Source organism: Erpetoichthys calabaricus, chromosome 1 (genome assembly GCF_900747795.2).
Source record: "Erpetoichthys calabaricus chromosome 1, fErpCal1.3, whole genome shotgun sequence".
Classification (NCBI taxonomy): domain Eukaryota; kingdom Metazoa; phylum Chordata; class Cladistia; order Polypteriformes; family Polypteridae; genus Erpetoichthys; species Erpetoichthys calabaricus.
The window spans coordinates 252,364,092-252,389,172 of record NC_041394.2 but is presented as its reverse complement, the minus strand read 5'-3'; the positions used below and the strand labels follow the sequence as shown (position 1 = coordinate 252,389,172).

At 37.0% G+C, this 25,081-nt stretch overlaps 1 protein-coding gene across 3 annotated transcripts in view; it reads right to left on the bottom strand.

Annotated features, from left to right (window-relative positions):
* Positions 1-25,081, bottom strand: part of sfmbt2 (Scm like with four mbt domains 2) — a 417,083-nt gene that overhangs the window by 368,776 nt on the left and 23,226 nt on the right. For all 3 annotated transcript variants that reach the window (XM_028814085.2, XM_028814102.2, XM_028814094.2), the window contains exon 2: positions 1,551-1,730. In XM_028814085.2, the coding sequence (XP_028669918.1) occupies positions 1,551-1,644 (94 nt within the window). In that variant the 5' untranslated portion in view covers positions 1,645-1,730. The remainder of the gene's footprint in view (positions 1-1,550; positions 1,731-25,081) is intronic.

Here is a 25,081-nt window from a genome sequence, read left to right as displayed (position 1 = left end):
AGTTATTGTTGATTGATTGCATCTGATTTGATTCTTAAAAAGAGTTCCTTCTGTGTGAAAATGTCATGTTCTCTCTACTTTGCCTACGTGTTCCTGAAGGACTGAAATCCACACACAATCCAATGGCTCTCAGCTACAAAGATCAGGAAAAGATAGGTATGGAAAAAATGGACAGATGGATTTATTTAAATACATCAGACATTTTCCTAATCTGCTTGTCCTATGGAAAACTGAAGTCTATCGAAGATGCATTTCCCAAAAGCTTCAGATTGCTAAGTACTTTGTTATCTTGTATTTAAGATCATTAGTTAATGAGTGAGCATTTCCCAAAAGCTTTCATAACTACAATAGTATGTAACCTTGTTTAGAATTTAGCAAGTGAACTGACCCACTTACTGTTCACTGAGTCACCCTAGTAGATTAAAAAAACATACTGACACTTTTATTTGGATAATATAACTACAATTATCATTATTGTTATTATAGGTCAAAAGTAAAATTTTCATGAAGGCTATAAATTAATGTAAAAGGGGATCTTTATAGCTTTTATACCTGATGACAATTTGAGTATATATAATGAATTAGCCAATCAAACTTGCTATGTAACCAACCAGTCCTTTAAATGTGGGAAGGTGAATCACCCCTTAGCACCAGCAACAACGATACCAGCTATTCAGAGATTTGTGCAACTCAACTGGTGACACTGTTTTAGACAACGGCATCCAAGAAGCCTAATCATTGGTCTGAATGCTGTTTTGCAGGTGGACATAAACTCATTGGACAATCTCAGTAATCAACAATTAACAAAGAAGCAGGATACCCAGGGGTGAAATAACAACCATCCTTGGTCTGGCACAGGATGAATTGGAAAGAGAAGCGCACCGGAATTTTGCCCTCACTCCCACTGTGCTGCTTCTAAAAACTCTCCATTTCTACACTAGAAACATCTAGAGAAGCATGACTAGGTTGATTCCAGGACTGAGAAGTATTAACTATGAGGAAATAAACTTTTTCAGTTAAGCAGACATAGATTAAGAGGGGACATGATTGAAGTTTAAAAAATTATTAAGGGAATTAGTACGGTTGATAACAGCCTTTACTTTAAAATAAGTTCCTCATCAAGAACATGGAGATTGGAGATTTGTTAAGGGCAGATTTTGAACCCATATTCAAAGGTTTTTCTTCTCACAAATAAGACACATGAAATAAATTACAAAGTAGTGTGGTGGAAATTAGGAGTTTAGGGACCCTCAAAACTCAAGAGGATATTATTCGAACAATCAAGGTGAACAGGATGGATGAGCTTGTTGGGCTGAATGGCCTGTTCTTGTCACAATTTTTCTATTATTCTAATGTTATAAAATGGTCAAACCCTTGTTCAGAGATGCCAAAAAATGTATAAACTGTGTATATCAGTCAATATCTAATTGTCAAAATTTTCACCTTATCACAATAACTTCCACATATATACTGTTTATATAGAGAAAGAAAAAAGGGGCCAGAAGATTGGATTATTAGCAAAAATAGTATAAAATAACAAGAGCTCCTACCTGTATCCAGGTGCTCCCCACTTCCATTGGACGGGTTGCGAATCCTCTCCTGAGAGACCGCTGCTGTTTCTTGTGTGCTAGAAATTAAAGACATGATGTATTCTGCTACCAAGGATAACACATCTGTGGGTAATTTCCTGCTTAATTCTTCAGCACATGATTCCCTTACTTGTTGGCTGCCTGAAAATATAAAGATTATAGGATGTATTACTGAAAGAGTCCAAAAAATTAATTACTTTATACCTGTGCTGAACTTTGTTGACAGTTGAAAGTTTATGGTTAAACAGTACTATACCTTCCATCCTTAAATTCAAAAGATAAATTAGGAATTAAGACAAACCATCCTACTGCTAGGCTAATAAACACTGCTTATCATATTTAGCAAGCAAACTTCATGAAGCAAAACAAACAGAAATTCATTAACAGTTTGAATTACTGAAACTGGCATGCTGACAGGGATTAATCCCTTCAATGCCAGAGATTATATGTGCATATGGAATCAATCAAAGAAGAGAATTTATGCTCAGAAACTGCTGTGGGGTCGATCTCTCCTGGCTAGAAGGTTGTATAAATTGTATAAATCCTCAAATACGTTCTATAGTTTGAATATAAAGATGAGGAAAACCAAATAACTGGATGTCACAGTGATAAAACTCTGAACAACTATTATTTTTATTATTTTTGGCTGACACGTTTTCCCAAGAATTGTTTACATAGACCTTTCCTTATAATCAGAGCCCAGACAGTTTACGTGATTTGATCAGGGTCACAATGAAATTTGGAAACAGAAACTGAAGTGAGAAAGTTGTACTTCAAAGTCCAGTGCCTTTATCAGTACACCACATTGTTTAGTAACAGATGACTTGAGTCTGTGCTTTCAACACATGTCTTTCTTCTATGGTAGTATCCATCACAGACCTGCTTAGTCATTCTGACACGGCTTTGTTTCAAATTGCATATTGTAAAATTGCAATCTGCATTTCTTTTAACATGTTAGTGTTCTGCAGAGCAAATGGAATAAACAGGGAGCAGAAAAAATAATGAACTCAGGTTGTTACCATGAAGATTAAATGATCTTTCACCAAACCACAAAACAAGACCCTAAATTGTAGTTGAAGTTTATGTCTATAAGTGTGAAACCACAAAATAAATGAAAAGCAAAAATTCATGTAAATTTTATAGTTGACACCCAAGCCTTGGATCGCCCTGGATGGTCCAAAGTGACCGTTTATGCTGTTGCCCCAAACAGTGGACTAATTACACCACACCACTGCACTACAAGAAGACAGCACCCACAAACAACTAAAATAGTGGTATTAAAGGACACAAGTAATTTAAAACCACTGGAAAACAACTTCAGGGGAAAAATCTAATGTTAAAATTGAATTTTATTATGCAAAATTCATTTTAGAAAAAGAAAATTAAAAATTAGAAACAAAGCAGGATGCAAGTCTAGAAAAACTGTAGCCATCCTTTAAATCAGGGCTATTCAATTACAGATTCAGTTGGGCCAGATTTTCAAACCAAGAAATTTAGCTGGGCCAGACATTTTCAGTGGCCAGTAAGCAGCAGGTAATGACAAATGTTAAACCAACATAAATGAATGTATTGAAAAACAAGTAATGAAGTAATGCTTATTCATTGTTTCCCTTTTAAATTTGGTCACTTCTGACACAGGGACATAAGAAACAATAAAAAAGCTACAACTGAATCTGAGGTAGTACAGTAGCTTTCCACTTTTGAAATAAAAAAATAAACATTTTGGCCATATCTGACCTATACATATCTCAAAGTGCATAAAAAGAAAATAGTGCACAGTATTAGCAATAATATTTGTTTCCACTATCAAAGCTATCAATGCACAAACCCATAACAAGTTCATAACAATAACTAACACTCATGAATACAAACTCTACGGCACACTGAGGGAACACAAGTTTGTTTTAAATCACCACATTTGTGTTGATATTGTGATGTGTCTTGCCACTGCATGGGCTATTGGGGGCTTGGGGGAAAACACTTTGTGAGGGCTCAGAGAGAGAGAGATAAGTGAGAGGATCAGGGTGAGAGGGGAGAGAATGCTTAAAGAGCAGGAAGAGATTCCCCCGAGAAGCGGCTCCTTCACTTCTAGACACACAACAACGTGCTGCATTGTGGGTTTAATGTAGCTAAGGCTATGTGAAGTATTGCATTCATGGTCTGTACTACTGTAGGAATTTCTGAAGGCTCATAAAATGTGTTTTTCTCAGTTTTTCTCTTCTCTTCTGGTGGGTCCAAGGGCTGGGCCAATCAAGGTTGCTTCTAGGCCACATGTGGCACACTGACCACCATTTGAATAGGCCAGCTTTAAAAAGTTAGAGGATATTCTGATGGTAACTACAGATGTGCTCTAATCAACAATTTGACAATACAATACAAAAAGAGGAAAGTATTTAAGGATCTGTAAGGAAACAGTTACATTGATTATTGCCTACAAAACAAAAACACTCTTCTTCATCTTTGATAGGTATTCCCATTTTTATGGTCAAAAATCAATACCTAAATCCTTACTCTCTTTAACTAAAACAGCTGCAGAGATAACAGATTACATGATTTCTGTCTAAAGAAGACTGAAAAATATGATTCTCAAGCAAAGCACCTATGATACATGTAATACGTAGACTATCATCCAAAATCTCACTTGGACTACACGTGATCACAGCTTGAAAAGAGCAAACTTCAATGCAGTGGAAGCACTTTCATAGATTTACAGATCTTCTTGAGACTGAAGGCTAGGCAACACACAGAACATCTGGAAACACTCATTGTTTTTTGCAAACAAGGGTAGCAAGATGTAGACAACAAAAGATCAGACTTCGGCTCTTGTAGTCAAAGGATGAGTAAAGAAACACAGCATGGAGGCAGCAACAAAAACCAAAATAACAAATACACTCTACTGTGAAATCCTGAAGAAAATATTCATTCAACTGATCAAAATGAAGTTAAAATAAAAGTGAGTAAATATAAATAAGAGATCACAAGTCAACAACAGTGTGCTGTTTACCAGTAAAAAAATATCCCACATCACCCAAAGAGTAGACCAGCTGTTGGCAAGGACAGAGGAAGGCCCTCTGGTTGTAATTCATGCTGACTGAAATGATGTTTTGAATACAAGTTCACAAGCCTTCCAGAAAAAGTTTAGAAAACTTGAAAATAAACTAAAAGCCAAAGGCAAAGTCAGTTATTTTTCCCCCTAGATTCCTCCATCAACTACATGATCACAACTTAATATCCAATCATAAGACACGTATATAAATGTGGGATTAAAAATGGGGTTTTAGCTTGGTCTGTAATAGGAAAGTACTGAAAAACTAAAAAGAAGACCTGTTGTTCAAATAAAAAAAACAGCAAACACTTTTCCATTGTCACACTAGAGCAACAAGGAGAAATCATTGAAAAGAGAAGTAAATAGCAAATTATGACACACGGGGTGCTGAAGATGGTCACAAGGCTAGCAAAGGTCATATAAGCAGGAAGTCAAAAGGGAACCAAGAAAATGGGATCAAAAGGGCAAAATGAAATCAGACGTCTAAATACTGACAAAAGTAAAAATCAGAACTACAAAAGCACTAGGGTCAACTTGTAAGTAAAGCTAACAGCTCTAAAGGGAAATACATTTTTAAATATACAGAAATAAAGCATACAATGTGAATTCCACCATATTTATAGCATCACTTTCTGTGATATCATAATCATGATGACTGATCTATATCAGCAGAATTATGTAAACAAACAAAATACAGATGGTTAAGACAATGACCTTTTTTATTTATTTTATTTATTATATAAATAACAAAGTTGACTGACTGACCTACTCACTTATCATAAAAAAACCTGTTTCTCTTTTAGTTAAAAACCTGAATTTGGTAGGATGGTACATCTAGGGCAGTAGATATCCACTAAGGAAGAGCATTTTGATATATCAATATTTAGGGGTAAACTCCCTACCAAATAGAAAAACTTAATACCCCAAAATCTCAAAAATGATTTGATTGATTTGACTGAAATTTGGTAATGTTATAATAAAAAAGAAAATTTATTAATATTTGTCGATACATTTATTTGTTGAAATATTAATATTGTGCTATCGTACATACTGTGCACTGTGCTAAGATGCAAATGAAGGATGGAGCAAAAGTGATTAACAGGCTAAGCCAACAACACCACTAATCAATTGGATGGACACACTACTTAAGCAGGGGCAGTGTCCTGGACAGGGAAAAAAGAGAGGTGAGGTGTGAAATGCAAGGAGAAACTTTGACGAGGCACAATGGATAGCAAGCACTATAAAGCTCAAGTGAGGGTGTTAGATGCTGCGGCTGTGACCGTATCTATTGCTTCACTAGAAGCAAAAAGGAATAAAGAGAGTTGTAGGAGCAGAAGCGGTGTCTTTGGACCCAAGACATATATTCGTATCTAAGGATTTTAAAAGGTGACCTCCACCCACGCTCTGAAATCTTTTACGTTTACATGTGCATCTGCTTACTTTGAACAGGGATACCACTCTCCACCCCCAACTCTCCAAAATTCTTTGCATCTGTGAATTTAAAGATGGAACACATGCAACTGACAAAAACACAAAAAGAAATACTTGAGTGAACAATGTAAGCAAATAAAAATCACAAAACATCTAATATTGACAATAGTATATACTCAAATTTCACATTATTCATACTGATTACCCGTTTCAATTCAAAAAATACACTTTCCTGTAAATTTGTATTTTAAAATGGACATCAACAAAGGCCAAATGACTATGAAAATCAGGAATTGATCTATGGCAGGAATGTTTTACTCATGGGCAATTGTGTACAGCACATTCAAGAGTAAGCAGTTCCACTGACCTAATATTATTATTATTACAGTTAGGTCCATAAATATTTGGACAGAGCTAACTTTTTTCTAATTTTGGTTCTGTACATTACCACAATGAATTTTAAATGAAACAACTCAGATGCAGTTGAAGTGCAGACTTTCAGCTTTAATTCTGAGGTGTTCAGAGGCATACTGTCTGCTCAAATCCAGCTAAATGCAGTCAAATTGATTGGACGGTGTTTCATGAAACAGATGGACAATGACCCAAAATATACAGCCAAAGCAACCCAGGAGTTTATTAAAGCAAAGAAGTGGAACATTCTTGAATGGCCAAGTCAGTCACCTGATCTTAACCCAATTGAGCATGCATTTCACTTGTTGAAGACTAAACTTCAGACAGAAAGGCCCACAAACAAACAGCAACTGAAAGCCGCTGCAGTAAAGGCCTGGCAGAGCATTAAAAAGGAGGAAACCCAGCATCTGGTGATGTCCATGAGTTCAAGACTTCAGGCTGTCATTGCCAGCAAAGGGTTTTCAACCAAGTATTAGAAATGAACTTTTTATTTCCAGTTATTTAATTTGTCCAATTACTTTTGAGCTCCTGAAATGAAGGGATTGTGTTAAAAAAAATGCTTTAGTTGCCTCATATTTTTATGCAATCGTTTTGTTCACCCCACTGAATTAAAGCTGAAAGTCTGCACTTCAACTGCATCTGAGTTGTTTCATTTAAAATTCATTGTGGTAATGTACAGAACCAAAATTAGAAATAAGTTGTCTCTGTCCAAATATTTATAGACCTAACTGTACTTATTATTAATGCAAGGCGACTTACAGCATTCGAGTTACAATTGGCTTCCAGTTTTTTTTTTTTGTTTTTTTTTTGTTTTCCAACTGGACTACACAGGAAGGTGAAGTGACTTGCTCATGGTGCAATGTCAGTAGCGAGATATGAATTCACAACCTCAATCCACAACTTCAAAGTTGAACGTCCTAGGTCAAAAGCCTTAACTAGTACAGCGTACTGCCTGCCAATAACATTAGGCCTTTTGTAAAAAAAAAAAAAAACTACAAATCTTGTACACAGAAAAGCATTCACTTGTTACATTTTACTTCTGATACACCCAGTTAACCAATGAGACTATAACTGACACTTACTGTCATATGAAATAACCCAGCCAAAGCTGGGTAACATAACTAGATCAACATAAATTGCTAAAAAAACACTTAAATTAAACTCTTCATTCGTAACAACTTAAAAAAAAAAAAAAAAAATACACCCATAATAGGAAATAAATACTATATACATTAATAATAATAATTCTTTACATTTATATAGCGCTTTTCTCAATACTCAAAGGACTCTCCACACAGGGAGGAGCTGGGAAGCGAACCCACAATCTCTTTACACCAGCACTACCACTGTGCCACTAAATAAATATTTTATTGAAGTATTTGTAAAAGAAAAAAAGGTAGAAGTTAAACAAACTCCTAGTTTACAGATTTTAAAACAGACAAGTCAGATGGGCTTTAGGTACTTGATATACTTGAACTATGTTGACTTGATTTTCATAAACCCAAAACGGGACACAACTTATTTATCAGGCAATCAAGTATGGGTCAACAAATATCTTAAATTGAAAAGTGGGGTGTAGGGTGTTCCCCTTGGAGTTTTGTGCACGTTTATCAAATGATCAGACTGTTAAAAACAAGTGCAGCTAATAAAAATGGGACTGCCCCTCAAAAACATGGTACATCCTGTTACCCTAGTTGAACAGTAAAAAAAAATCCCCAGGACTGATGGAATATTACCAGCAGCATTGATATAAATGAACAAAAGCCATTTGTATACTTTTAGGTATATTACAACAAGCACTTCAGATATGACATGTACATTACCAGTCAAATGTTTTAGAACACCTCAGTTTTTTCAGTTTTTACGGAAATGAACACAGTTTAATGTCTTAATGTTTCATTAAATCAAGGCATAGAACAAATAAACAAAAGGAATCATTAAGTTTACAAAATATTGTTCAAATTTTTGATTTATCAAAGTAGCCACTTTTTGCTGATGTAACAGCCAAATTGTGGTAACCCTATTGATTCAGAATGCCAGTCACACTGTGCTAGTCATCAACTCTGCCTCCAGCAAAAGAACACCAGACCATCACACACTTCCTCCCCCATGTTTAATAGTTGGTGTCATACACTGAAGAACCATCCTTTCACCAATTTGAATGTGTACAAACACCCTGCGTGACAAACTGAAGATTTCAAATTTTGATTTGTTGGTCTATTAAGACATTTTTTTCCAGTCTGCAGTAGTCAACAGCCAAATTTAAAGACCTATTTTGTCATTTAAGGAATGGCTTTCTTACTGCCTACTTCCCCTGTCAACCCTGCAGCACAAAGTCTCTTCACAACAGAAACTGAGACTTGCTTTTTACAAGCACTGTTACGTTGTGCTTGAAGCTGTTGTGCTGCGAGGCGCCTATCACGCAAGCTGGTGACCCTCAGAAACTTGTCTTGTGATTGCGTTGTGACTTTGGGTCTGCCAGATCTCTAATCAGAGTTTCTTCCAGTTTCCAATTGTCTTTGGATTGTGTAGGACGCCATACCCACTGACACTGATATTTTTTATAGTTTTTCTAAATGAAAGGCCCACACTTCTAAGGGTAATTATGCTCTGCCTCATTCCATTTGTTAATTGCCATTGTCACTGGAATTTAAAGCTTTCTGCAGTGTAATATTGCCCAAGTAGTACTTAAGAGGGTGTAGGAACAGTTTGTTCCAACTATGCTTTAATACAGACAGGGTTTTTTAAGTAATCAACAGAAGTTGGGACACCTGTGCAAATTGTTTCCTTCAACTTGCAAGGCTTAATTTACTTTAATTGCTGCAGAACATCTGTAGGTTGTAACCTATTAGTTGTTTCCTGAAAAAGGCCCATTTGTAAAATTCAGAATGTCCTTTTGTTTCAGTTTTTGCTAACCTAAACTTTAAATTTAAACCTCTGGAACTTCACTGCTTACATTTTCACCATTTAAGGTCATTCATTGCATTTCAACTGATTAAATTTGAAAAAAAAAAACTGGAAAAACTGAGGTGTTCTAAAACTTTTGACCGGATGTGTACATGGTAACTGGAAGCTTGCAAATGTAACTTCAATCCTTAAGAAAGGAGGCAAAATGGATTTCAGTAATTATAGACCAATAAACCTTCCATCTCATGCAAAATTATGGAAACTGTAATCAGAACTAGATTAGAAGACTGTTACATGAAAATTATATCCTAGCTAACAGCCCACATGAGTTCATGAGAGGAAGATCCTTCCAAAACAAAAATGCATTAGGCTTTTTTGAATGGGAAGCTTGCATTTTAGACAAAAGCAAAGAATACAACATAGTTTACTCATGAATTTAAAAAATATCTGATAAAATTCCATACCAAAAAGATGAATTTTGAAATTGAAACTGGCATCAGAAGCAACTTAAAAAACTAGTTAGATACAGAAATGGTTGTTCTACCGCAGATGAAAATGAATAGGCAGGCCACGTGGCCAAAAGGAAAAGAACTAGGACATAAAAACATAATTGGAAAAGGGACGGGAGGTCAAACATTAGAAAGGCTATTGCTATTAGAAAAATCAAAACCCAAAACACTCACCAAAATCAAGGTCAAACTTCTTTAGCAAAAGTCAAACCCCAAGTCTGAAATAATATTGAATGCCAAACCATTAAACAAAACACCAAATCAAAAATGTCATAGCCAGGGTAAAAAGTCTTAATAATTAAAGTGAAAGCAAAGAACACTCGCACTAATTCACATTTTATCCACAATCTTGGACAGCCAGGAAGTAGATAACTCTGACCTTTACACCCTTGCAATTCTATCCATCCCAATGGTACCACACTGCAAAAAGTGAAATGTATGCAAATGAAACATTTTTATATCAAACCATTAATTCTTGTTTTCCTTTTTGTAAGGTTTATTTAGCTAATTAGATTATTTAGCTTATTCTTATAAATCGTATCAGCTATATTCAAATAAAAAATAAATAACACCAAACAACTCCTGCCTCAAGTTTATTTTTTGTGGTATTTTTTTTGAATTGCATGTTTTGTAGCCATAACCATAATCAATTACCCTGAAAATGGTCACACCCACAAAATAAAATGAAATGGTGGTGCATAATAAACAGGATAAGACATAAAAAATGAATTAGAAAGATTAGAATGAATATATAAAAAATAATGATAGAATTGACTGATCCACATCATAAATCTTTTGAATAGATAATAGTTTAAGATTTTGTATGACCAATTAATGGAATACAATGGTAAAAAGTCATTCATTAGGTTTAATCGGTATGATCTCTTAACTCCTGGATGCCCTTTTAATTCATGTGCTAGATGGTTACGGGTAGGCCTTCTTAAAGATACTGTAATCAAACCAACAGAGGATACCCAAAGTGTCCAGTCATGTTTGGTGTGAAGTGAGAAGCTGTATTTTAATCAGGCAATGAGTGCCACATAGTGCTTAGGGTACTGGACTTTAAATCCCATGGTTGCAGGTTCAATCACTACCTCTGTGTCACCTTGAGCAAGTCACTAAAGCTGCTTGTGCTCCAACTGTACACAATAAAAGTCAAACAAATTAGGATATCTTGTTAGAATGTTTTTTTTCTGTGTTGAACATTTTTTTTTCTATTCCCCTGTTATATAGATCATTTGAGATTTCCATCTCAAGGTTTTTACATATATGCATTCATTAAAAATTAGTTTTGCTGTCTGCGGTGGGCTGGCGCCCTGCCCGGGTTTGTTTCCTGCCTTGCGCCCTGTGTTGGCTGGGATTGGCTCCAGCAGACCCCCGTGACCCTGTAGTTAGGATATAGCGGGTTGGATAATGGATGGATGGATAATTTTGCTGTTCAATTTTAAGTGCATTATATCTCCATTTGGCATTTTGTTACTTGGCTAAAAGTGCCCGCAAAATCTATGATAATCAGTTGTTCCTTCTGTTTTCCATTTAAACACACTTTCTCTTTATTTCCAAAAGTGTCCTCAAGAGTCTGCTTCACTTCCAACTGTTGCTGCTTCATCACATGCAATATTTCTTAACTCCATTTTTAGTTTTTGGAATTGTTCAATATTAAGGTCTGTGGTTCAAGAAAATCAGCTCCACACAATGAATCCCATTGGCTTTAGATAAACTAATCGGTAAAATTAGTCTTTTCAGTTCAGCTTCTGTTGCAGAAAATCCCTTCTTAGGAGACTGATGGCTTATTTATAATAAAAGCCTCTTTTCTTTTTTCTGTGCTCTAAACATTTCAGATATTTCAGATAAAAAAAGTTGATTTGCTAAGTAGCCTGCTGCTTATTTTCTAATTAACTCAAGAAAAATGTCAGAATTTCTTAATAATCATTTCCTCTCCCATTTCTTGTCTGGTGTGACAATCATCTCTGAAACACCTCTAGTTCTGTGGGTGACCTGTCTTGCTCATTCGGTGGTTAAAAAATCTCTGTCATACTGTAGTGTATCAGAAACACTTAACAAGCACGTCTCAGTCAGAATGAAAATCAAACACCACTAGAGTGGAAAAGCATTATTGCTTCTTAGTCTTGGTTAAGTACACAAGCACATTGTGAAAAGTGGCACCTCAGTGTCGAACTATATCTGAAGACACGGCTCCAATCCAGAAGGGAAATCAAGATTTTTAAGCAGAGAACGAAGTGGACCTATTGAGTACAGCAAGGGGGTTGTTTATTTGCTTAGTTTGTTTAATTAATTTGTCTGTAAAACCTCCCTTTGGTTTACTACGATTTTATCTCTAGGACAAATCCAAGTGTTGCAAATCATAAAGATTTAATATATAATATTGCAGTCATTTTCTAAAATTGGTTCAATACAGGGAACATTAGTAACATTAAACTGATATGAGAAGGGTCTAGCATATTAAACTGTGCAAGCATTGCTGATCCACTATGGAGGCCAAAGAGTTTGGCCCAATACAATGGAATTATCCAACTACATGCTTTCTGATCACTTCTCATAAATAGGTTGCTATTGCCCAAGAACAAAATAAAACACAAATAAACATTTCTAAAATAGTTCAACTGGTTAAAAGCAAAACTCCTTTTGTAGAGTTCTTTTCTCATAGAGAAATTTGCAAAAGTCATATCAGTAAACAGAAAACCTTCAATTTGCAAAAAGTTGGCACCTTACCTGGGAAATTATCACTCATTATGAATGCAATGAGAAGTCAAGCAAAATTATATCTTTTATTGCCTAATTAAATAGATTACAATATGCAAGCTTTCAAAGCAGCTCAGGCCCCTTCTTCAGGAAAGTTGTAGTCATTATGAATGCAAAAGCATGGTGATCCTGAAGAAAAGTCACATTTTTACCAGTAATTAATGTCAACTAAAGCATAGCAGTTCCTTTCCAAAAAGGGCTGAAGCGTGATTAACTTTTGCCTGACGTCTGACGTGATTTTGATTGGACACCTGAGAGGCTCCTCAATCTACTAATGTTCAACATCACTGAGCAATATTTGTGACATTGTCTACATTTCATTCACTTTGTTATATAAACATTTATATTTCAGGAGGTTAACAGAATGCGTACTTAATTGGGTTACAGGTTGCAAACTAGCACAGTGCTACACTGTTTATGTATGTTTGTTTGTTTTTTTCTATAGCTGTCTCTTTGTTAACCCCATCAACCTGGAAAACTAGAATTTAAATAATCACTCATCCCTGACAAGTCAGAATATGGGTCACTCACAACAACTCTTGAAAAGATATGTGAAATTAAAACTATAATCTCCAGTAGGCTTACTAAAAAAATGTTATGGAAACTTAGGTACACATCACAGCCAGATGAAGGTGTGATACCAATCATAACTAAGTAGGAAAGTTAACCAATCACACCTACTAAATAATGGGATGGCTTTGGGGGTTTTGATTTTGTAGTTGGTGTATAAAATGTTAAAAACAACTTTTAAAAAATGCAGCTAGCATAGAAGAACAGAATTGTCTTTGCAGCCTTTGTCGATTTTGGTAAAGCTTTCGACTCAGTTGATTGAGCTGCCCTGTGGGACATCCTGAGACTACACAGAGTCCCCCCAAAGTTGTTAGATATCATGGCTGGCCTGTACACTGGTACTGTGAGTGTTGTGCAGAGTGGAGGCAGAACCTCAGCGTTTTTCCAACTTGATTCTGGGGTTTGTCAGGGGTGTGTTCTTGTTACTACTCTGTTCAATGCTTGCATGGACTGGGTGTTGGGCAGGGTCATGGGATCCAGTGACTGTGGGGCAACTCTTGGTGAAGAGAGATTCACTGATTTTCACTTTGCTAACTATGCTGTGATCTTTGCAGAGTCAATGGAAGCCCTGATTGAGGCTCTGGAGAGACAGAGCGAAGAGTCTGAGTTTGCAAGTGTCCTGGATTAAAACCAAAATCCAGGCTTTTAATGAGCTCTTGGGCACAGCCATCAGCAGTTTGCCTGTCTGCAAAGGGAATGACAACCTCGTCAGGGAAAGCATGGGTGGTCATCACGACCGTGGAAAGGGGTGTGTGGCACTCCCCATATCTCTGCAAAACAACAAAGGTCCAAGTCTTTAGAGCCCTGGCGCTTCCTATATGGTTGCGAGACATGGATGCTATCCAATGACCTAAGACGAAGATTGGACTCCTTCGGTAGTATCTCTTCAAAGAATCCTTTGGTACCGCTGGTTTGACTGTGTCGAATGAGCAGTTGCCTGCATTCTGAAGGAGCATCAGTTACGTCACTACAGCCATGTGGTGTGATTCCCCATAAGTGATCCAGTTTGCAAGGTCCTCATCATTGAGGCCCCGAGTGGCTAAACCAGGTTAAGGGGATGCCCACGTGCAGACAGATAGTCATTTCTGGGGGAGTTGGGACTGGAACGCATGTCTGCTTGATGGGATTGCTAACTGAGATCCCAAGCTGTTTCATTGTGTAGTGGGTGTGACAATGTGCTGTACCAGTGCATGCTCCCCAACCAGAATTGACCCTGTTAGCTTAAACTAGAGATAAAATTTGATATGACAAGAACAAAAGGTTGTGCAATTTTAAAGTGTTACAGAAACCTAAGTCTGAAACTAAATGAAATTCTCCACTGCTTTATAAAAATAGTCGAGTGAACAAAAATGTCCACTTACAAATTATTCCCAATGTTGGATCATGAATTCTGCTGTAGTGGTTACTGCTGCCTTACTATTCTAACAGACTGGGCATTTTCCATGGAAAACCTGCACGTTCCCTTCATGTCCGTGTCTCTTTTTCCCTGTAATTTGGTAACCTCTCATATCCCAAAGACATGTATATGTATGTAAGGCTGACTGAAAACTAGCATGTGTACCTTCAACTGATTGTTGTCTTATGAATTGATTCCTTTTTGCATCTTTCTCCTCAACCCTGTATTTGAAGAAAAGAGCTCAGACAATAAATAAACGAATGAATTCCCTATGCTAGCTGGAGTTCTGACACCACTGTTCAATTCCATGCCCTCATTCAAAGTAATTTTCATACCTTCCACCATCCCCTGTTGATATCAAATGCTTTACGGTACAACTCACACATGCATTATGCACTTAGCCCTATCTCACATTTTGTGTTGTCTATTTGGGAAATCGCATGATGTATGGTACTGGATATTTACAAGGAGACCAAGTCGCTTAACCCCTGCCTGTGTTCCAAGTGAAAAAACACCTGCTCTAACATAATTTTGATCTTGTGGGTTAATAAACATTATTAGTAATAACAAGGCTTTTGGATTGACCTCTGTACTTAGTCACTGGGTTCTTGAATTTTATTATTGTGTACATAATACTCTTAAGCCCTATTCAAACATGATTAATTTTACATCAAGGTGGGGTAAAGTAATTATTACCGGAGGACCTCTGTAATTTTAGTCACATCCAAATTGCTCATGTCAGTAGTGTTTTACAAACTGCACATTCTCATCTAAGTAAAAATTATTGAGATTTTTACTTTTTATAAACAGTCCATAAAAAATAACCCCAGGAAAAACTAGTCCAGTTCAAACTGACATGTCAGTTAAATTCCATCATTTGAAAGATCTGGACAGGACTACGGACTTGCCAAGATTAAAACTACTTTACCCAGAGTGGCTGAAGTAGAAAAAGAACTCCTTGTTGTTTGTGCTGAACAACGGCAGCATGAAGGATAGTTTCCAAAGGAGGTCCGAAAAGCAGTGGAGGGCCTGGGTCCCCTTTGGAGATGCGAAGGAACATTTTTTTTCTATAAATAAGTGTTGCTAATGAGGTCTGAGCGGACATTATGCACAGACATATACAGGGAACAGGGAAATGCTGCTACTGAGTACTGGTGCATACCCACTTAAAGCACTGATTTTAAAACACCTCCTGGTGTAAAACAAATCCCGTCCAAATACAGCTTTTTTATACTTTACGCTTTTATTATCAGTGAGCCTAAACTTAATTTTGATAGTTTCCATGACGCATAATTCTGTCTCTGGATTCTGAATTTTTATCTGCATTTTCTTAGCTCCTTCAAACAGTTTATTTTTTTAGGCATTGTTATCGACCTCCTTTTTTGGACCCTACATCATCATTCAGCAGGTGCTGAAGTCACCAAAAAAAATTTAAAATTAAATATTGCTGTTTCTCCATGCTACACCTGAAAGCACAATCTAGTGTTTCATTCTTATATTGGGCCTAACTATCAAAATGTGGTTAACTATGATGGACAATGAGGAGAAGAAACATAGACACGGATAGAGAAGGGCTGCTAATAGCTTTATACTCTGTTTTTGTCCTTTAAGGTACAGGAGAGTCTAGTGTAAAAGACAACAGAAGAAAACGCTTAGATGAAGGCCAGTAATATTAAGGAGACTGACCTTACAGCTGAAAAACAAATGGCACAAGTGTAGTTGTCAGTGGGAATAGTATTGAAGAATAATTTTAGCTTAATTCCAAGAAGAAATTAATTTCCTATTTCTAACTTTTGATGCATTAAAGGTATTACTTATTTTGTGTCTTTACTGGTGGTAAACTTGAATCCTTAAACAAGACTACTAAGACTTCAGTGAGGACTCAAGATAAGGGTCCAGAATTATACTACTGGATGACTGCTGGGTGACTCTCTTAACTAAGTCAGCCCCTATCAAGGCTCACCATCTTTCATCTTTCATCAACCATAGTAACGAAGCAAAGACAGAAAATGAACAAGGTATGAGTGTAAACACTTAATAAAGGCATTTTACACAGCCTCACAATATTCAGACTTCAGTGAGGACTCAAGATAAGGGTCCAGAATTATACTACTGGATGACTGCTGGGTGACTCTCTTAACTAAGTCAGCCCCTATCAAGGCTCACCATCTTTCATCTTTCACCAACCATAGTAACGAAGCAAAGACAGAAAATGAACAAGGTATGAGTGTAAACACTTAATAAAGGCATTTTACACAGCCTCACAATATTCTTCCTCAATATGTAGTACAAAGGCTGACAATAAAATTCTGGGATCAAAGAAGTCCTGATATTACACTGAAAATGAATGTAAATAAGCTGTTAAACATCATATAATAAAGAACAAAAAGTGAATAGAAGTACAACTGAAATTCATTACTGAGAAGTTAAGTCAATTAATTTTCTGACAAGCTGCCCAGTAGAAGATTCTGGAATAACAAGTCCTGCAGCTGAGAACTACACAACAACCCAGTGAGACAAGGTAACATCCAGACTAGGCAGATGATACCCTACAACATGACATAAAATACTGTACATTGTCACACAAGTGCACATGGGGGACAGTTTCAGACAAAGGCGACTGATGCCTTTTCTCTTCCTCTCTATGCAGAACAGAAGATGGATGATCATGACATCTTTGATGGCACTTCCGGTATCCGCCTACACGGACCCGCCTCTTCCTACCAGAAGCCAATAATATTGGAAGCTCCTCCATCTTGAGCAGTCTGGTTTGGAGACTCGCGTCAATACAGTGTTTTTCTTTTCTTTTCAATGCGTCATTACCTGCATGTTATTTATTATATAAGGGGTTGTCCTTTGGGTGCCTCAAATACTGTATGTATCATCTCATGTCTCTTTTTGTTACAATGTGAAACACTAAAAGATGAAGTAAAAAAAACTGCACTGCACTACTTAAAATCAACAACAAAATGATAAGCAACGAATTCAGGCAAAGGCTCAAAAGAATAAGGATTTCTGACAAAATGAAAATATTTTATAACCAAAATATGAAAAATTACATCCTTTTGGAAAATGTACCCATTCTGCCTGCAATAGAAGAATTCTGGATTAAAATCTTGGAAGGTAAAAAAGCATAGTAAAAGTCAAATAGATACAAGACCAAGAAAAACAAATTGAACGTGTTGAATACCAAAAATGGTATGACGATCTCTTGTTGCAGAAACAGAGGCTGTAGTAAGCATAACCAGCAACTGGGACCCCAAATATCCAAAGCAACACAGACAATGTCCACAGTGCATTCCTCCTCCCAAAATCTGTCAAAGGAGAAAATCCTAAGAATAACAGGCCTATCACCTCTTTACTAACAATGTACAAGTTTGTGAATTCCATAATAACAGAAAGAACCCACATATTCCCCATACAGCACATATCAATTACTTGTAAGATGTATAATACTGAAAGAGATCAAATTGAGGAAGAAAAATGTGGTGACATCATGGGCCTTTTTGACAGTGTGCCATACTCATGGATAAGCAGAAGTCTAGAACTCCACAAAACATGCCCAACCATCATTGTCTTCACGAAGAGGATGAAAATTATCCTGATGTTAAAGTACTCAAATGTATTCATTGCAACCAATGTATTCCAAGAAAATTGAATATCAGCTCTTTTATTCTGTCTCACAATGGCTTCATCAAGCACAATACTTTAAGAACAAATACTATGGCTACACCACAGGAAGAAAAACACCTTTTTTACTTGGGTTCTAAATATTTTTTATACATTTCAGCACTAATATTGAAATGGAACTTGGGTTGAAAAAATGTGCTAAAGCCACTTTCAAGACATGAAAAATATTCCTTAAAACGTAAGTCCGGCTAACAACATTACCACCCAGGAAACAGATAATGAACTATCATCCATACATCTAGACATGAGTGAAGGAAATAGATGGAGTATTACAAATAGGTTAGAATGATTCTCAGAACTAAGATGAACTTTTAATACTGTACATTACAAGCTGTTAATAGCTTAAGCATCCCTGCCTTGTTATGCAGTTTTAACAACAAACTAAAAAATATACTTCTAATAGATGCACCACCCAAAGCTTGTAAGAAAAGGGCATATTCAGCTTGAGCTAATATATAAAAGAACTACTATAGGGAAGGATGACTAGCTGAAAGAAAAAAAAAGATCCACTGCTAAAACTGGTTTATAAGCATCACAAGAAAAAAAGCCTGCACTTAATATCAAAAGATATTGAATTCCAATAGAAACTAGACACAGACCCCTTACCAAAAGACAATACAGAAACATTCTCTGCATTTGGTACACAAACCAGAAAGGAAGCCAAAAAGAAAGGCCTGGAACAGATATAAAAGAACATATTCTCCACAAACACATGAGTCAGACATACAGTAGATGTCCCCCCAAAAAAAAGCATCTCAAAAGTGCTAAAGACCGAAACCATGGGGCTTCTCATGGCAGCACAAGATCAAAGTCTCCCAAATCAGGAAAGAAGGAACTAACCCAAAGTGTAGAATATATGATCAGTATGAGGAAACAATAGAACACCTGAGCAATGACTGTCCAGAATTGGCCAAAACCGAGATACAAATACACAAACGCAACCAACTGGGCTGATAAATCTACTGGTAGATGTGTCAGTATCATCAGTTTCTAACAGCAGAAAAGCTATATGACCCCAAGCATACCGTCTGTACCTGAGAAGGAAAACGTTGCAGTATTACAGGACTTGCCAATAACCACAAACAAATATATTTCTGCAAACAGATATTGTCATCAAAAATAAGAAACAGATACCATTCAGCATATCATCAAATTTGAACATCTCACTGAAACTAACCAAAAATCTCTAAGTGTAAATGCCAGGAAAATGAGATGAACAAGATGTGGAACACAAGAGTTATGACAATACCAAAAAATACTGAAGGACATGGCCTTATAAAGAAAGGAATAGATAAATAAGTTAAGATGATACCATGTCCAATAAATATTTTTGAGATACACAAATTAGCTCAGCTTGGCAAGGTACATATTATAAGGATGTTTCGTAGTATTTGGACCCAGCTTTAGAGCCTGAACAAATGCAGCAAAATACATTTTCATAATAATAATTACGTACTACGTTCTATCTAACTGTTTTATTTTTTAAAAAATATCTGTGATTTTGGTCAGATATAGTATTACTTAAAAGTGTCGTTCGGGTAAAAATCTATCCACTCATCCATTTTCTGAACATGCTTGTGACTTGACATGAAAAGTGTTACCTTCTTTACTTCACCACAAACACCTACAATGCCCAAATTCTGCACACAAAGCCCTCTTTCTGCTTTGTCCACTTGAACAAAAATCTACAATGCAAGGCATTGTCCTTCTTGCTACTCTATTACATTTTCAAGCCCAATTACACAAAATGTTATTTTATACAGCATTTTTCATTGTAGACAATGTTATGAAAAGTACTATAAAAAATGAAAGTCACTAACCATCTGATAAAAAAAAATTGAAACTAATGAAATAAAAAATAAAGAGACACCTCAAAGGTACACATTAAATTAATCAAACAGAATTCTTGCATTGCTGTAAAAATGTGGGAATATTTAATCACAAAGAGGATAGCTGCAACACATATAAAGTTGTAGTGCAAGATTGTTTCACAGTGAAATAGATGAGGGGCAACATATTCCCCTTTTTCACTGCTTTTCTATTCCATTTCTTCTCCTGTGTCAGGGTGGTTTAACTCTGCTACATTGTACTGGCCAATACAGTATGCGCCAGAAAAAAAATTAATATCTCAAAATGTGTTCTGTGCGTTGGGCCTTGATAATCTCTGGCAAAGTTATTAAGAATCTATTGTCCTTTACACGGCACATTTGTTTTCACTGCAGAAAACTTCTATGGGTTTACCCTGAAAAAATACTCATCCCAATATGATTTATACCTTTTTGGTGCCCTGTGACGGTCTGGCACCCTGTCCAGAGTCAGTTTTTGCCTTGCGTTGTATGCTACCTGGAATGGGCTCCAGTAGACCCCCATGATCCTGTTCAGGACTAAGCCAGTGAGAAAACGACTAACTGGCTGACTTTTCATGGAAGAGAACATTTTAGCACCTGGGCACTTGCTTCTAGCCAGAGAGATCTGTGGACAAACTCACATTTGTTAGATTTATTCTTCTTCTGTAGAAAATGGTAAGATTAAACAACTAAATGCTAGTTCATCAGAATTATATTTCTCTCAATCTGTGCCAGATAATTTGAAAATTGATTCTGTTATCTTAACATCATAAAATTCAAGTCTCAAATCTGACAATCTGAACAATTTTCACCCAGTCTCTCGACTTATTCTTAAGTTCTTGCTAACTCATCAGTTACATAACTTCTAATCACTTGATGGAACTCTTTCAGTCTGACTTCAGGACACAGCACAGGTGGTCTGCTTCCAGTAACTAATGATTTTCTTATGACAGCAGACTCTAGGCAGATTAGCATATTAATTCAGTTAAACCATAATGTACTGTACCATTTGATCCTGTCAATCATGATACTCTACTTTTCAGAATGGAGACCATCCCAAGCATCTCTGGCACTGCTTTTCAGTGTTTCATGTTCTGTCTTAATTGACAGACAAGAGTTTGTCAACCTTGACAAGAGCAGGTTCAGCTTAGCAACAGTCACATATGGAGGTCCTCAAGGTCCTTTCCTGTATCTGAATGTATCTGCATGTGTCCCCTTGGTTATACTATTCATTGCTTTGGGATAGGTTTTCATTGTATGTGGGTAATACTCTGATCTATTTCATTGTTAAAATCAAAATTCTTATGCTCACAATGTGCCTTGAAGAAATTAACAAAACAGAACTGGTGCTAATTGGCCCAATTTAAGAAAATGAGCCCCTTGTCATTCACTTAAGGTGATGACACTATCATACTTTTATCTTCTACAAGAAATTTTAATACCATTTCTGATTCCCTGCTTTTTTAATTCACATAAATCACATTAAGAAAGTTTCACCTTATCAATATATACCAAATTCACTTTGTCCACTCAATCTTTTCTGCTAAGAAACTTGTGTACTTTTTCAGTACATCCCGCACTGACTGCTGCAACTTTCTTTTGAAGTAATCTTCTTCTAATCTATTATCACGGTATATTTGGTTCAAAATATTGCTTCATGACTCCACCTAATGTCTGTTATTTTTCATTTTCCCTGAATATCAGAAGGAGGAAAAGAAAATCTTGTTGATATCCTACATAATGCCCATATTACATCAGTAAACTCCTGCAGCTCTACAGTCCTGTCTGCCCACTCCAGGCCACAGACACTGCCAAATTAACTTACACTGGCATTCTTACCCTTTCTGTCAGTTTAAACTTCTGTTTAAGGTCTTTATGGTGGTACTCTGTATCACAAATAGTGTTGTTTACTGTCTTCTTGAATTTCTAGGACTTTGTATTTTATTCCCATTTATTGTTTTCTAGTGTTAACCTAGAAGTGTATGTATTTGTATTTTATTTAGTGTTTATTAGTTTGATACTAGATTTGTATTCAGTGCTATCATTCAGTTTTTTTTCCTTATGTCTATTTATATTTTACCATCATGATGATCTGTGAAGAGCCATGAGAATTTGAAAAGGCACTCTGGTGCATGTCACAGCGGCAATCAGGCCGCACTGCCCCCAACCACACCCCCCAACCCCCAATCATCCTTAACAATAATCCCTTTTTTACCTCTTTGACGTTCCATGTTATCTTTCCTTATTCAGTATCTAATTCTACTGTGAGCTATTAAATGCAGCTGTATAAATCAATTCACTGCTAAATCCATGGAAGTCATTATGCCAATACATTATTTTTTTATTTCTTAAATGATGGAACATTCTGAGTACATGTTAACTTAATTTTACTTTTACAAATGTTCATTTTTTTAAATGAACTATAAAATCATTAGAAAGAAATACTGCTTATCAAAAATTACATAAGCTATGATCTTACATAAATTATGCTGCTGGGCCCATTCAAAGTTTTCAGAAATTCTTTTTTAGTGCTTAAAAATTGAATGCAGTTCAGCTATATATTTTAAAATCTCCTTTTAATGGAAGCCAATGACTTACATTTTATTTAATTCATACGGTAATACTTGCATTATAGAAACAGAACCCAGATGGACTAACCCGTGCAGGCCACATATTTCTTCTGTTACCTACTCCAGCATTAACACATTTTGGAATGTGCATCCTGGCGATAAGTTGGCCTGTTTAAATGTATTTTGTGAATGCTTATGTTTTTGCAATTATGCACCAAATTATTAAATGCAGCATTCTCCCTAATCACTGAGAAATCATATGTATGATAGTGCTGTCACAAGACTATGTTCTATTTTAAATCCTGTAATCTTGTGATTTTTCAATGATATCGCTTGGTTCACTTACTATCTTTAAACACAGTGATTACAATATATCCACCTGAATTCCAAAATACAGTGTGTCACTGTCACACACTCAAAAAAAGATCTTATAAAGGTATAGGCTCCCTATTAATGGTACCTGCATATTTTGAGGGTTCCATGTTCATATAGGATCAATTCTCAGTTACCAAGATCATCCCCCAACTCTTGTTATTTCTCTTGAATCAGCTCTCACATTGCCAGTGTGGACAGTAGGGGGCATACAGCGCCCCAAATCCCAGACACCACAAACACAGAGCCCAAGTTCAATGCAGCACACATTTATTTCAGTGGGGAAGTGCTTTTCCCTCGGTCCCCACAGCAGCACAGTACACCAAGCACAATAACCACAGACTTACTTCCTTTCTGTCTCTCTTCTGCCTCTTGTCCACTTCCACTCCTCCTCCCGCAAGCTTTGTCCTCCACATCCTGACCTTGGGTCCCTGAATGGAATGAGGCAGCCCCTTTTATAAAGCACCCAGAAGTGCTCCAGGGGTTGCTCAATCTCATTTTAGCCGCACTTCTGGGTTTGTCGGCATTCTCCATGCGCCCCCTGGCGGTGGCCATGGTCCCCAGCAGGGTTGAGCTTCCATGCACCAAACCCCTAACACTGTACCAAGCCAGGTGAGGGGTGCCCTCTGTCGTCCCGGGATATAAACCTGGATACTCATTTTCATATGATATATAATTGTTTAATGAGGGAGGGTGGCTTAAAGTGACTAAAACCTTATATTAAGGTGTGTATAAATTATTTGGCTGCTTTGCTACATCTGGTAAAATGGCCCAAAAAAGAGATCTGACACTGAACAATTGTAAAATGCTTTTTGGACGAATGCAGCACACTGGAAATTATAAACTATTGAGGGGTTAGTGCTGAACAATCAAACATTTTGTTCCAAAGAGTCAGTAGGGTGGCAAAAAACGTGTGAAGAAGAAAAGGCGTAAATTAACTGCAAAATCTTAACGAGAAGAACTGAAGATGAATCTACCAGGACTCCTAAGTCTCCAGTGCCACCATATTTCAGAATTAAATCCTACCTGCAGTGCACCTGAAGACTGATTTTACAAAGGTTTTATCAGGTCAGGTTGGGGAGGATGCACTGGTACAGTACATTAATGCACCCACACATGACAAAACATTCAAGGATCCCATTTCGCAACCCCCCCCGGCAGACACACCGTCCAGTCCCACCCTTTTGAAATTGACCATCTATCTGTCACAGCCAGATGATACATGGGCATCCCCTGGCCTTGTCCAGCTGCTCGGGTTCTTAATAATGAGGATCCTGCGAGCCTGATCACCCTCGTGGAATCGTGCCACATGGCCATATTGCCTTAACTGATGCTCCCTCACAATGCAGGTAATGTGCCTCATTCAGGACTCTATGAGCAACTGCTTGTTCAACACAAAGTCAAACCAGTGGTACCCAAGGATTCTCCAAAGAGACACAGTACCAACCAACCATATAGCAAAACAGGGAGCACCAGGACTCTAAAGAGTTGGACCTTCGTCTTTTTGCAGAGATATCAGGAGCACCACAAACTCTTTCAAGCAACCTCATGACCCCCCATTCTTTCCCAATCCATCTACTGACTTCATGGAAATAGTCACCAGAGACATGAACATCGCTGCTGAAGTAAGTAAACTTCTTGACGAAGTAGATGTTTCCTTCGCAGACAGACACACTGCTGATGGCTGCTCCCAAGAGGTTATTAAAGGCCTGGATTTTGGTTTTCGTTTAGGGCACTTGCAAGCCCAGAAACTCAGACTCCTCGCTCAGTCTCTCGAGAGCCCCAATCAGAGCCTCCATTGACTCCACAAAGATCACAGCATCGTCGGCAGTCATGATCAGTGAATTTCTCTTTACCACACAGCTGCTGGGCCCATGACCCTGCCCAACACCCACAAATGCAAAAGCATTTAACATAGAAGGCGCAAGAACAGGGAAAAACCCAGAGGTTCTGAATCCATTCTGCACAGCACTCACAGTA